Consider the following 15120-nt stretch of genomic DNA (forward strand, 5'->3'; position numbering starts at 1 on the left):
CCAGATTTTCCATGTGGCAACCATTGCACTAATGATTATTTCCCAAGCAAAAAGGAAACATATAGACCAATGACAACAAAATGGGAGGGAGGTTCCTTCTGTGGTATTGCCTGTAGATGCTGACATAATATCCTAGTATTACCCAATTATTACAGATCTGCCACAAAAAATCTAAAATATCAAACTAGCTCTGTCATGTTGGACAGCATCACTTCTGCCAATATGTTTACTGCAGGGCCTTGAAAGTCTGTGGAGGCAGAAAGAGAGATATGACCTGTGTCTGACCACCCATTTCCCTTAGTAATCATCTACAAACACACTAATCAATGACAGCTGCCTTGATGCCAGATCAAAAGACCACGGGGAGAACATTAACACCACAGGCTTCCGGGCCTCATGTTCTCTTATCCCGCCTCTCTGAACATCCATCTCAGCAACGGCACGAGAAGACGAAGAGAGTAGATTTAGACAGGAAGGTGAGAGACCTGTGGCAAGAGACATTTATCCAAGTTGGCCTGTGAGTGGGGCTCCAAAGCAACAAAAGCAATGTGAATCATATTAATAGTACAGGAAACAGTTTATTTAGGCTATAGTATATTATCCTTTCATTGCCCAAGGAATCACCGCGACAAATGATTAATGCCAAGGAATGCTGCAATGGAATCCACCATGACAGTCAGGGCCAATGGCAACATATGGAATAGTATTTCATGACAATCTCTGCACCATACACAGTCGAATGCATTTTCTCTGCCTATGAAAGCGATTTTGTAATGTGGTGTTGTTGTTGCTGAGGCCAAGACATTGGCATTGGGAGATAAACAACAACAATAGCAAATAAGGGGCAGTAATCGTTTTATCGAAGTGGATTTCCTTATTCTGGCACGGGAATTCTCTGTGGCATAATGTGATCCAGCTTTGGGAAACAAGTGGAAAATGGCTGGAGGCTCAAACAACTAATGAATACTTACACTGAGAGCTCTGGTGCAACACATGTTTGTAGTGGGCAGCTACTGAGAGAGCTCAGGGAGCGAGGCTCTCTGGAGGGGCTGCACAGGTCCAGAATCGCCTCTGTGGTGCATAAATGTGAGTCAGATATATCAGTTAGTTCCACAAAATTGTACAACAGTGCTTTTGCAGATATAATAAATCAATACTAGGTAATTTGACATATTCAACCACTCATACACTTTAACAGGTCCATCATCCAGATAACCTAAATCCCAAAAATGGGGCAGTAGAAAAAACGCAGACGTTCTAGGCATACAGGACTTTATAGGTCACATAGGGTTTTAGAAGCAAAACCATCCAAGCGACTGTAACTAAAGTCAATACAAGTTCCTTTTGACCAAGACATTTTCCACATTTAGTCAAATTGTTTTTGTGTTATTTAGTCGAATTTCAACTTGTGACATTAGTAATTCAAAAATTCAGGCCACAGCAGCATATTTTGAATGATGGTCAGGCACCAAGTCGGTTAAAAAATGATGCATGTATTCCTATTTAGTTAAACTTAAAGAAGCACTATGATTTATATATAAATGTGTATGTTTAATTTTGTGCAGCTTTCTTGCCTTTGTTGTTTAGCTGTAGTCATAACTTTGTGTAGGTACAATGACAGCTTACAATTGGAGTCAAATACCTTATTTTTAAATGTTTTATTCTCATATTTATTTTAATGTGTGAACATTTCCTATAAAGTAACATTATGTATATTTAATGGTTGACTGTTTGGATGTTATGGAGTTAAAAATCTGAATTATTTTACCATTAGTAACCATTAGTACCATTCCTTAATTTCAGCGAGATGCACGATTTATGGCTGAGCTTTGCCCTCCACGCCACCAGAGGGAGACACTTTAATTTTCACGGATAATCAGCAACGGGGAGTTTGTTGTTAAAGGAAGTGGCCAACCAAAAGTTGTGATACTAGCCGATTTAGTGAAAGGCATCATGAAAGAGAGATAGGTCGTGTTTTATGGTCTTAAAACACAAACAATTGATGCTACGCACCACAAAAACAAGTTAACTGCTGATCTTGATCTTTCTGATGCCGCTTTGAGAGACATACGAGCAACCATGAACGAAGACTGTTTTAACCGAGCACCCGGAGCAGAGAGGTCCCGACATTTTCCCGCGGACCCCGGGCTTGTGGGGTCCACCGGCAATGGAGACCCCAAAGCCCCGCTTTTCAACCAAAGGGAGCCGTTGAGACAGCCGCGAACATCCCCGCCTTATTCTGAAAACAGCACAAGCGCGGCCGACGCCATGGTTGCTGGAGGTATGGGGCTGTCAACGAGCTAACAACGGCAATAACTGAGCTAATTAAGCTAGCTACTTTCACATTCGATTCCTTGTAAACGACCCCCTCTGACATTATTACAAGTGAAGGCCAAAGACTGTTTTTACGTAAAATGAATAGTAGCCACAACATAACCTTCGGTTAATAGTTCTACTGACAAGCGTTAAGGGTTAATATCCTCGTGTTACCTGGTTAAATCTGCTGTTGAAATTAATGATAGTTAGCTAGCTGCTAAATACCATTAATGTTAGCTCGCTTTAGCATGTTGCTGTTGCGACATGCACCTGTTGGATTGTGTTTGTCACGCTCCGTCTAAAAAAAGCTCCCACTCAGATATTGCATGGTTCTTTAGTTACGTACCACATTTACAACTGTCTTACCCAGATATAACGTTTTGGAGCAATCTTTCGTTATAGCCACTCTAACGTTTGTCTACGCAGAGCAAAGTGGCAAAAATAGTTCCCTTTTCTGCTCCCTTTAATCTGATCAAGCAGCTGGCGCTAAGGACTAGGGAATTAAAGTGCCAGTGAGATAGTTCACGGTTTAGAATGTATCACTAAAGCTTTATTTTCTGTGTCAGATGTGCAACTGTATCATAATGAGTCCAATGTGTGGACTTTTCACAGCACTATTGTGTGTTTCTGTATGGTCAACACACCACGTGATTACAAAGGCAAAAGCAATAACTTAATGTTGAAAAATATCCCAAAATGAAAGTTAGCATCAACTAGTATTGGTGGGAATTGTACTGATATTATCTGCCTCGAAAATAAATATCACAGCAGATTCTGGTATTATTTCCTGGGATAACAGCTAACCAATCCACAGATAGCTCCACTAGGTTGATGTGTACTGTACTCTAGCCGCACCTATAGTATGACCCTAAACAATAAGCATGGGAACAGAGAGCTGAGATCAGCACATATGCATAATTTGCAATCCTGCATGAAACTCTAAGTACTCACAGCAGCACTTTTGTAAGTGAAACATAGTATACCATAGTATTGTGTGCAGTACTATGTCTTTGCACTCAATATAAGTTACTCAATCAATGTTTTGTACTTTTTAAGCACAGGTATTTCTTTCTGTTAACTGTGTATTGGCTGTTTTTACACCCTGTTGTCTTTTTTGCTTTTCATTCTGTTGTGCACAAAACATGTTGTGCCCATATCTTGAACCCGATGAAGCTTGTTCCTCTGTGCCATAGACTTTAATTGCAGTCGTATTCAAATGTACTAATTGGTGAGATTTGCTAAAAACAAACTGCAGTGTTCAGCTTGGATGTTTTTAGAAAATAACTCAAAATGAAATATTCTAATTGAGGACCTACTGAAAGATCAACATTGTTTAATTATTGTTAAACATTGTTCAACACTATAGACTATTGCCAGCTTGTTCTTTAAAGAAAAGAGAGACAATCCACCCATGTTGGATGAGTAGTTAAAGATGTAACTAAGACTGAGAATATCTTTCTTCCATTTTTAGATTTTAAAAGACCGAGCAAACACCAACCAAGTGCAAATGCCAACAGTGCGTCTGCCTCCAGAGGTTTTAATGAAGCAGATTCTTTGGTCCAGTCGTCAAAGCTTTCAGCGAGTGCCCCAGAGTTTTTCCCTTCTGGAATGAACTCCTATGAAGTAAGAGTAACGCTATTATGCCTTTATTCTGATGTTATAACTTCCTTTTTTTTAATGTGTTTTGAAACATTTTTCTCTTTACTGCTGTTGTAATTGGAGACAGGAACTGTGTCAGTAACACATCTATCATTGCTTTTGTAAAGAGTCAAAGTTTATTTTAGATTTCTTCTTTTTAAGCTTATACTTCTAAATGTATGATTGCAGCAGCACAAGAACGTGTTCTGGGTTTTTCAATAGTTGTTCATGTTCGTTTTGTGATTTTTGTATAGGACCCCTCTTTTTCTGATGACAGCACAAGCTATTATGAGGAACAAACCTTGGCTGAGACAGTGACAGACTTCCTGGCCCACCTGAGCTCCTCACCAGGCTCCTTTGAGTCTGACGTTGAACAGATAACGGCGATGCTCAATTCCTGGGTCACTACTGAGGAGCTGCTGAATGAGCTGGTGGAGCTGATTTACACACAGGTTAGAGACACACCATCACTTCTCATGTTGCTGTGTGTATGAATAGTAAACAATATGATTTTAAACCAAACCTGTCTAAACAAAGCATGCACATCAAAATATATATATATGTTTCTGGTGAACCACACAATGGTATAAGACAATGTATTAACTCTTCCTTTCATTGCAGTCTACTGCCATTCCGAACTTCTCGTACACGGGCGCCCGGCTCTGTAACTACCTGTCTCATCATCTCACCGTCAGCCCTCCAAGTGGCAACTTTCGTCAGCTGCTCCTAAAAAGGTCATTTGTTTATGTTTGACTGGATTTAATGTAGGTCGATATCGGGGTAGATGAAATCTTATGACCAAAGTCCCTTTATTTTTCATGAAATGCAAATATTTTGATAATTGGATTGTTGAAAAGGGTAAAATAAGTATGAAATATTAGTTTCACAGCAGTAGTAGAGAGTAGGAATATGTTTTACATTACTCTCAGTTATTCAGTGAGAATAAGGCCAGGAAGCATTGGACCTGTCATTGTTCATTCAAAGTGATGTTTAAAAGCTATAATGCGTCGTCTGCCCTAGGTGTCGGACAGAGTATGAACAGAGGGATGCAGCTGTACGAGGAGACAAAGAGACTCAGAAGAAGTTCCACTCCTATGTGCTCTTCCTGGGAGAGCTCTATCTCAGCCTCGAGGTCAGACATTGTCTTCGAGGCCACATTACATAAGCATTCCTTAAGTCGTCAGCTTTTATTTAATCGATTTGTTGAAATGTACACAATGCAATATTCTATTCCTCTTAGCCTTTTAATTTAGCTTCACTCAATGGCAGTTTGTGAACTTGTTGCAGTCCCACATGCTGCCCCAGTGGCACTAGAGGAAACATTTGGTGGATGAACTACACTGAACAAAAATATAAATGCAACACTTTTGTTTTTGCTCCCATTTTTCATGAGATGAACTCAAAGATCTAAAACATTTTCTATATATACAAAATAACCATTTCTCTCAAATATTGTTCAGAAATCTGAAAAAATCTGTGATAGTGAGCACTTCTCCTTTGCCGAGATAATCCATCCCACCTCACAGGTGTGGCATATCAAGATGCTGATTAGACAGTAGTAGTGCACGATAATTATTAGGAATTATGACGTCATCCCGATAAACCCGATAAAAGTATTAATAGCCCCGATAATATACAATATATTTTTTGGGTTTAAAAAAAAGAAAAAAATACTGCGGTGTGGGTGGATTGGGATGACGGGTGCTTGTTTTTCACTCGGCTCCTCCCGTTTTGCCAGTACTGTGGTATTAGTGGTTTAGGAAGAGGGGAGTTTTTCACAAATCCAGCGCTCCCTAACTCATGCCTGGCTGTGACGTAAATGGTGTGCGGCCGTGAAGCCAGGACAGTAAACGAACATGTTGTCGGTAGTATGGGACTATTTCAAAGTTTCAGAGTTAGATAGTTCGCTTGCTATTTGTATTAACAAATGCAATGCAGAAGTTCCACGAGGAGGGAAAAAGGCAACAAGCTATAATACTTCCAACCTGATTAGTCACCTGAAACATCGACATCGCTACGATGGTGTGTTAAAAGCGTACAAAGACGCCTGCGCTGCTAAACTAGCGGCAAATCCAAAGCCAGCTGCAAAGGCACCAGGGCTTTTACCTATCGACGAGTAGGGATGCCCTGATCACCTTTTTTTGCTCCTGATCCGATTCCGATCATTTGATTTTGACAATTTGCCGATACCGATTTTTCCCGATCTTTATGCAATGCATTAAGAGGAAAAAAAGCATTCAAGTTGTCCCTTAAGGTTATTTTTGTATTTAAATTGGATATTCTATCCAACATGGATATAGCTTCTTTCTTTCACAGCAGCATTGGATCAGCTCAGTTGTGCAGCATTGGATCAAAACAAAATAAAGCTTTCAGTACTCGTTAGCTTACTGCTACAATTAGACACTGCACCCTGCCCACTCTGTTGCCAGATTTGAGAGAAATAAGCAACCAGGTCTATGAAAACAAGCCCCAAAGAAGCAACACATACATGATGTTCTGTAATTTGAAACCAAAACTAAGGCCTCAGGATGACTTTAAGACTTGAACATGGTCATTTTTGTTTTGTAACATTGAATAATAAAAAATAAAAAAAGTATTTATTTAAAAAATCCCGATCCCCGATTTTTTGAAAATCACGTGATCGGCTCCGATCCCCGATCACGTGATCGGATCGGGACATCTCTATCAACGAGGCTTTTGAAAAAGGCAAGAAGTTTGCCAGAGATGACCCCAGGGCTAAAACGAGGAAAAAACTACAGGTACATTTAATATATATATATTATATTATTATCGGTTATCGGTATCGGTCTTGAGAAGCAGGAAGTTATCGGTTTCAAAAAACCAATATCGTGCATCCCTATTAGACAGCATGATTATTGCACAGGTGTGCCTTAGGCTGGCCACAATAAAAGGCCACTCTGAAACGTGCAGTTTTGCTATATTGGGGGGGGTCCGAAAAACCTAGGGTTAAAACCTAACCCTAACATGTTACCCATCTCCTTGGCATAGAGTTGATCAGGTTGTTGATTGTGGCCTGTGGAATGTTGGTCCACTCTTCAATGGCTGTGCGAAGTTGCTGGATATTGGCAGGAACTGGAACACGCTGTCGTATACGCCGATCCAGAGCATCCCAAACATGCTCAATGGGTGACATGTTAGGGTTAGGGTTAAACTGACTGGTTTTCGGACCCCCCCAATAAAGCAAAACTGCACGTTTCAGAGTGGCCTTTTATTGTGGCCAGCCTAAGGCACACCTGTGCAATACTCATGCTGTCTGATCAGCCTCTTGATATGCCACACCTGTGAGGTGGGATGGATTATCTCGGCAAAGGAGAAGTGCTCACTTTCACAGATTTTTTCAGATTTGTGAACAATATTTGAGAGAAATGGTTATTTTGTGTATATAGAAGATGTTTTATGAGTTCATCTCATAAAAAATGGGAGCAAAAACAAAAGTATTGCATTTACATTTTTGTTCAGTGTATGTTTTCTTCCTTACTTGAACAATTGTATTTATATAAAGACTAGGTTGAAACTAATGCCTGGACTAGTCTTCACAGTAATGCCAGTCAATAATTAGCCTTTTTTATTTAGATTAAAAGTGCAAAAGGACCTCCAAATCGAGCAGTAATCCTTCTCACGGCTCTGAAGGACCTGATGAACAGTCTGTTCTCCAAGCCGGTGGACGCAAATCTCATCTGCGCTGTCAAGCTGCTTAAGGTTTCCATTCTCAATTAACTACGTCTAAACAATTGTATCAAGATTTTTCTGGACAGTTCCATCTTTTGTTCTTTTTGGGAAGGTATTGAACATGTTTTAAATTGACAGCTGACGGGCTCGGTCCTGGATGACACGTGGAAAGAGAGTGGACAACGACACATGGATGAACTGATCCGAAGAATAGAAAATATTCTACTGGATGCCACTTGCAGCAGGTGGGTACAGTGATGTGCTGTGTTGTGCCAGATTCTAGAAAATATATTCTTTCCTCAACAATAATGAAGTGTATTTAGAGATCTTTTATCCAGGACGAGGCAGAATATTTATTTTGTCCTTGTGAAATTATGAAAAATGTCATTAACAAAAATATGTCTTGATTATTTCTCTGTTTATCGGCTACTTGATTTGATTCTTAGGCTGTTAGAGAGTGAATATCGGCCGATATTCACTCTGCTGATCGATCGGTGCTCTCTATAAAGGCCGATCAGGAGAGCCGATCACATGACGTCAAATACATGACACTTTTCTCAGTGCGGCAAAACAAGCTCGCCAAAATGGCTTCACCAGTCTGGCAGCATTTTAAGGTTTCCGAAAAAGACAAAATAGCGGTATGCAACGTGTGTGAAGCAGAAATCCTGCAGCTCCACCCGCTGTGACGGACCGGTGAGCGGAGCAACACACACACTAAGAGTTAGACCCAACACACTTAGCTATTTTATCTACCTCTGGAACAAGCTAAACTAGTTATACATATATGTTTATTCTTCACTGTCGGGTCACTCGTCACTGGATCAGTGAGCTGCATGAGATACTGTCAGGAGAGAGAGAGGGGAAGAGAGGAAAATAGAGCGCTTGCGCTCATTTCTCCTGTGTTATTATCCAAAGTGAATGTAAACTTGAATAATGTAATAATGATGTTGGTGCGCCAGTGAATGAGCCCCATTAACTGAGTTTAAACATCACTTTAAATAGAAGATCCCCATAGGCCCCACCCACCCGATCGGATCGGTATCGGCCAATACTGATTCTGGCTATTGGAGCATCCCTACTTTTTAACACACACTCCCACTAAACAGCCATCGTCAGCCATAAACTGAGAAAAGGTGCCAAACAGCTGCACTTTTGAGAGTTAATCCCTAATATACACCCTGGGAAAATGTATTGATGTGAGGGTTTCTGTGCTCAGGGATGTCCGACAGATGCTCTTGAAACTAGTGGAGTTGAGATCGAGTGACTGGGGCAGGGTCCGAGCGGCTGCAGCAGCCAGCAACGCCACGCCAGACAACGACCCCAACTACTTTATGGTGAGGGTCACCTTCACCATTCTTCCCATTCCTCTTATTTCTTCTCTGCATTTCTGTTTTTCATGAAATATTCTTCCCCTCTCAGAATGAACCCACATTCTACACACAAGACGGGACTCCTTTCACAGCAGCAGACCCAGGTGAATCTTTGTAAACACGTGTGTGATAGATCAGTAGCGGGCAATATGAGGTTTGCTAGCAGGTTATCAGCTGTTTGTCAATCACAGCCACCGTCGACATGCTAAATCATGCTCTATCCTGTTATAAAAGCATTAGAAAAGACTTTAAGTTCTGTATCGTATTTGCACGAAAACGAAAAGGCTTTAAAAATGTTAGGAGGCCAGATATTTCTTATTTATTCCTTTTTCTCTATATATTGTGATATATTAACTATGTTAAAAAGTGGTTTTCTAAGTAAAATAATCTGAATCAGATCTATGAATTGAAATACAGGCCCCCTACTGTTTTCATCGGTGTAAGTGTAGATAGAAATGTATTTTTCTTTTGTTTATTATGCACTATGTTGCTGAGCGTTAATAAATATGGACTGCAACATAAAGCACCAGTGCCTTAATGTCCCTTTCTCGGCTTTCATAGATTATGGTGAAAAATACCAAGAGATCCTGGACAGGCAGGAGTATTTCAATGACACTGACGGAGAAAATGGAAGCGAATCCGAGTTGTAAGTACATATTTTATTTTTTATTTGACCTTTTATTAAACCAGGATAGGTCTCATTGAGATTAAGGCAAGGCAAGTTTATTTATATAGCACTTTTCAACACAAGGCAATTCAAAGTGCTTTACAAAAAATGAAAGACATTGAGGTCACATTCACACCAGCCTTTTATAGTCCGGTTGAATCGAACCCTGGTGCGTTTAGCCGCTTGGTGCGGTTCTTTTGGGTCGGTGTGAACACAGTCCGAGACCTCTTAAGTGAACTAAACAACCGGACTCTGGTCCGCTAAAATAGGTGGTCTCGGAGCGCTTGCTAGTGAACTCTGGAGCGGTTCATTGCTGGTGTGAACGCAGTCCGCACCAAAACATAGGAAGCGCAGTATTTACGTGTCACAAGAACACGGGTGTCTTCAAAATCGTTAGCGAAAGAGTGAAGCAGAATGATGTGTTGAACACAGGTTGAACAGTGTCGTGTAAAGTAAAAACAACTATCAAACTAAAAACTATACATAAAAGTCAGAGCCACCTGTCGTCGGTGAAACCCCCTCCTTACTGCAGAACGTCTCTCATTATGTGTTATAATGTTTTGTATCGCACGTAGTCTGATTTATATAATCATATGCGCCGTTGCTGTTGGTATGCTCTCCAGATTAACAACAGCTTGAAAATAACCTGCCGATGCTCCATGGCGGAGGCTCCGCTAGAAATTGCCGGGATTTGCGTTTTTACCCCCTTAATGTTTGACCAATGGTTGAACAGCATTTCCGTTTACATGACTTGTGTTTAAAGTTTATAGTCCGTTTGAGTTTTTTCCAGGTGAACGCAAACCGAACCTTCTGAAAAATGTAACAAACTGTGGTCTGGTGCTCACCAGAGAAGCGGACTATTAGGTGTGAATGCGACCTTAAAATCTCTTTTTCAAGAGAGTCCTGGCCCAAGAATGGTAACAGCACAGTTACAGACCATTTTAAAACACACAATCACAACACAGTCATACAACAAGATATCAGAGGATAAATAATATATAGATGGCTTATGCATGCTTCCCTTTTAGGTCCCAGCCATTACAGGGACCAGTTTCTCATAGTTGCTATTAATACCATTCAAAGATATAACAGTCATGGTTTTCAGCTGGAGACTGAGCAGTCAGCTGCGATGATACTTGTGTTTTATAAAATTAGTTAGACAATGGCACATGAACCCAACGACCCTCAGAATAATTCAAAGATGTTAGTGATGTGATTTAGTATCTATATAAATATATATTTTATATATACTGCATCATATTCAGAGTTGCGTACACAGTGGCCGAGGCAGAACGTCAAACACGCCGTTATGGAAAAGACCTTAAACAGGGTTCAGTGTTTCCCCTAGGACGGAGTACCTGGCTCGCGCCCCCTAGCAGCTGCGCCGCCGCCGCTATTTGTATATAGGGGAAAAACTGGGGTTACACAACAAGAGGGTGCTGTAACAAATAAGTGCTGTTTTAGAGAAGATGTAAGTTAGTCAGTGTGTTATTTTTAATTGAATTACAACTTTTCAAACTGACAATAATGTTTGTATATGCTGTCAGTTAACGTTTTACAAAGAAAGATAGCGGAATAGGCATGTCGGAAATCAGGATGGGCTCATACAGATGAATAAAGGGCGTCTGAATGCAGCTTCCCACAGGTCATATGATCACCTGTGGGCCCCTGAACATGGTTAGTGGGATAGACTAGCCCACAATGCAACAGGGTGAACCATTGCCTGGGTTTCAGTTTAGTCAGCAGATGAGTGTGAAAGAGGGCTTAGCTCGCTGCTATCCTCTCTGTGAACTCTGGCTCTGTTATTGTGCATTGTGTAAATGGCCTTTTTCTAACCCATATTTTAGGTCGCTTAATACTAGATACACGCGCCATCCATACATTCAGGAGCACATTTGTCTTTTTAAAGGTCAAAAAAGAAGAAGTAAATGACTGGTTTTGTTGTTTTCACAGATTCGACTCTGAAGACGAGATGGAGCCTGAGATAGAAGAAGCTTATGAGACATTTTGTTTAGAAGCAGAGATGAGACGAAAACAATGACATGACGGTGAAAGTCTGTGTGTCTCAAAAGGAACATACTTTCAACTTGTTTGGAATGTTGAAACGCAAAGTTAACTAGCATCCGATATGTACAAACTTTTATTGATGGCTAAAAAGCATTTTATTGAAAGGAGCTGTTCAAAGCACTTCTGACACTATTTCAGTCAGGGTTGATTAGAAATGGGGACATTCAACAGGGTTAATTGTTCAAAAATATTAACGGTATTAAGAGTTTTTCTTTGGACATGGCAGTTCTCTCTTTGTTGCTTTTACATTGTTTTCAGGAATGTATTTCCTTTACGCCTAAACAAAATGCCAAGAGGGAAATGGTGTGCTGTGGATTATTTTCCTTCGAGTTATTTTCTGAAAGGCCGATTGCATCGACTGCGTGCATACTAGTTTAAGTTCTTATGAATGGCCCATGCATAAACAGGCCAAAAAACTCCATTCATTGTCAGAGAGGCCTCATCCTAATGTGAAATGCACTGTAAGACGGTGAGGGTTGCTTTACTTCATACAGAAATGCATAGACAGCCTTTATCCTGTGACTGTTGTCAGTTTCATAGCATTCATATAAGTGACTGCAGTCCAATTGGAAGAAATTAAAGGCTGTATTGTTAGCTCTAATAGAAACAAATACTTAATTTAGTCATAACCTGGGAGGTGAATTTGGACAGAACCCTTTTAAATTTTTAAACATTTGATAGTCCTAAGTAAAATGTTCAGAATCCATGTTCAGTGTGACAGTGTTAACTGCAGGAAAGGATTATTTATATCCCACTTATCCCAAGACGGAAAGACTATTTACCAGCAATTCATTGAGCCCATAAAAAGGAATGTTGTTTCAAGTTTGTAAATATTATTTATGGTATTGTTTGCCTGCAATAAATTCTTTATAATGTGACATTGCATGTGCTTGATCTGTCTTTTGTTTAGGTGGAAGGAGATAAACAAGGACGTTTGTTCTGTATTTGGGACAGGCACATTGTTTTTTCTCCAGAGATTTAATTGTGAAGTGATTTAGTGACTTGGACTTCATCTTTGTTGTATAGCGAGATATAAACTCACGGGAACACATCATGAAACACTGCGACATAAAGCTCAGGGATTCTGTGAGAGATTATCATTAGAAAACAATATTTGTACATGTTCCTATTCTTTCTTTTTGGGTATTTCCTTTTTTGTTCAGTTACGTGTTTAATAAAATACTGTTACAAATTTCTTCTATTTACTTTTTTTTAACAAACACTGTTGGAGCAGCATAGTGAAAGCAGCAGAGAGGCAGGGTAAAGAGGAGAAGGAGGGGTTAAAAATATTAGCGGGTTAGTTTCACCCCCTCCAGACACATGCACTGCTATGCCAGGTTCGAGAGCTATAGGATAGGAAACTACTCACACAAATGAAAATAGTCTCTGAGTATGGGGCAGGCCGAGCATGTTGCAGCAGGTGAAGCAGAAAATTGTGAAATGAGGAAAGTTGCACGCAAGCAAAGCTCTTATTAGTAGAGGCATGCCCATCCAAGGGAGTGATATCACAAAGGTAGAACTGATTACACTTTATCTGTTTATTCAATACAAGTAATATCATTATGGCAATATTGAACAAAGTGTTGGTATGTTTTCCTTATTTTGAACAGCCCTAGATCTCAGGCAATAACATAGTAAGCATATCACCTTTGCACAAACTCAATCAAATATAAGTCAATTATGCTTGATACATGAATATGCTTTAAGAAAGAAAACCGGTTACATTAAAGCTCTCATGGGGATTTATTTATTTTGTTGGCAGCTCAGCCTCAGATTGCCTATAATAAGGGGAAATATGAAGGGTCTATTTCAAGCTTGTTATGCAAATAAGTTATTGGGCTTTTTTTTCTGAAATAAGATTAGAAAATGTTTTCAACTTTGACTGAATTTATTTGAAAAGTGGGCTCATTAACTTGTGAATACTGCAATATATGTTTACATACAAGCACAAGTTTCGGGAGTGGGTCATATTCCTTTATACTTTAACAATTTGCTGAGGGTCAATTCAAAATGGACCATGGGCCGCATTTAGCCCCCGGGCCGTAGTTTGACACTCCTGCTCTTAAGGTATAAAAGGAGACATTCTATTTATAAAAGAAAATGAAAATACTATGACTCAAGTTTAAATACAAGGGGTTCTTTACACTTGCAAAAGTGCACATTTTACTTTAGAACTAATCAAACAAATGGAGAAAATAACATGTTTATACAATATTATTTTGAAAGTAGCGTCTTCTCTCTGCTGTACAGGAACATTTCCCAAGTGTGTTTGAACAAACTCTGCCATCATCTGGTGACTCTATGTCTGTGCAACTCTTTCCAAATCAGACCCATGTTGTTTGTAATACAATGACAGATCATTGCTTAAGTTATTGCTATGAGGACTGCACAACTCAAACAAAGATATTTATTCTGGGACCTAAAAAAAACACACTGGCATTAAATGTCACCTAACAGCAGTTCCAGTTCTCTGGCAGTTTATGCACGATCTGCCGTGCTGATTCACAGTTTAGGTGAAAATTAAATAAGGGCTCAAAAGACACGCAAAAACTTTATGTCCATTCTTATTTTACTATCCAATTCTCTGCAATAAATTCCTCTAGTGAGACCTTTTAATGGAGATCTTGACTTAAATGTATGTCAAATGCATTGCTGAGAACACAGTGAATTGTTCTCAATTAAAGTATTTAAAGTTTAGAACTTAATAACAATGGCTATTGTGACCTGTAATGCAATACAAATCCCTGCAAATGAACACCAGTTACCAAGTAAAATCAGGTTGAAGTCTGTTTGTAAATGATATTTTATCCTTTGCCGCCACCTGGTGACCAGAGTGAGTAGCGTTAACATATCGAGTCATTAGTAGATGAAGAAGCTGCATCAATGATTTCATTTAGTACGTTTGGTACTAGGAAAAAATAATCCGTTTTTGAAATTCAGTATTGTTTCATTATGATGTTAATGGGGTAAATGCTAAACTTGTATTTTCAAATAGCTGGTTTTAGATTAGTGTAAAAAAGGTTATGCATACTTAACCATAATAGATCTAAGAAAGTGACAAAACAAGATGGGGAACCCTGAAGAGTCCAAACATTTATACTTTCAGTCCCAGGCATGTCTTGCCCCATATTATTTTAATTATCACAATTTTCCATTCACATTATATGCCTCTCCCTTTTCTATATGAAGAAATAAAGTAGCTTCTTAGTATTTGACATTTCAGAAATGTGACATGTGTGTTCAGAATGGCCTTGAAAGTGCTTGGTGGTCAGGCTGCTCAGAGGAAGATGACAAACAGAATATCATGACATCTCTTTACCCTCACCGCAGCTATTTGCCTTGCTACAGTGTAATAGCTCTTTGGTACTTTAT

General features: G+C 39.6%; 1 protein-coding gene and 1 long non-coding RNA gene across 2 annotated transcripts; one reads left to right on the plus strand and one right to left on the minus strand.

Annotated features, from left to right (window-relative positions):
- Positions 1–4: 4 nt before the first annotated feature.
- On the minus strand, positions 5–3777 carry LOC307043374. The gene is made up of 3 exons (XR_013809358.1): positions 2683–3777; positions 972–1071; positions 5–485 (listed from the first exon to the last, which is right to left on the minus strand). It is a non-coding gene; the product is annotated as an uncharacterized lncRNA (long non-coding RNA).
- paip1 (poly(A) binding protein interacting protein 1) lies at positions 1896–12626 on the plus strand. The gene is made up of 11 exons (XM_079687760.1): positions 1896–2281; positions 3788–3939; positions 4209–4406; positions 4576–4688; positions 4975–5086; positions 7549–7674; positions 7783–7889; positions 8861–8978; positions 9064–9118; positions 9576–9660; positions 11635–12626. The coding sequence occupies exons 1-11, from the start codon at positions 2080–2082 to the stop codon at positions 11720–11722; spliced, it is 1356 nt and encodes a 451-aa protein (XP_079543886.1). The 5' UTR covers positions 1896–2079; the 3' UTR covers positions 11723–12626.
- The last annotated feature ends 2494 nt before the right edge of the window (positions 12627–15120 follow it).

Source organism: Notothenia rossii (assembly GCF_949606895.1).
Source record: "Notothenia rossii genome assembly, chromosome: 6".
Classification (NCBI taxonomy): Eukaryota; Metazoa; Chordata; class Actinopteri; order Perciformes; family Nototheniidae; genus Notothenia; species Notothenia rossii.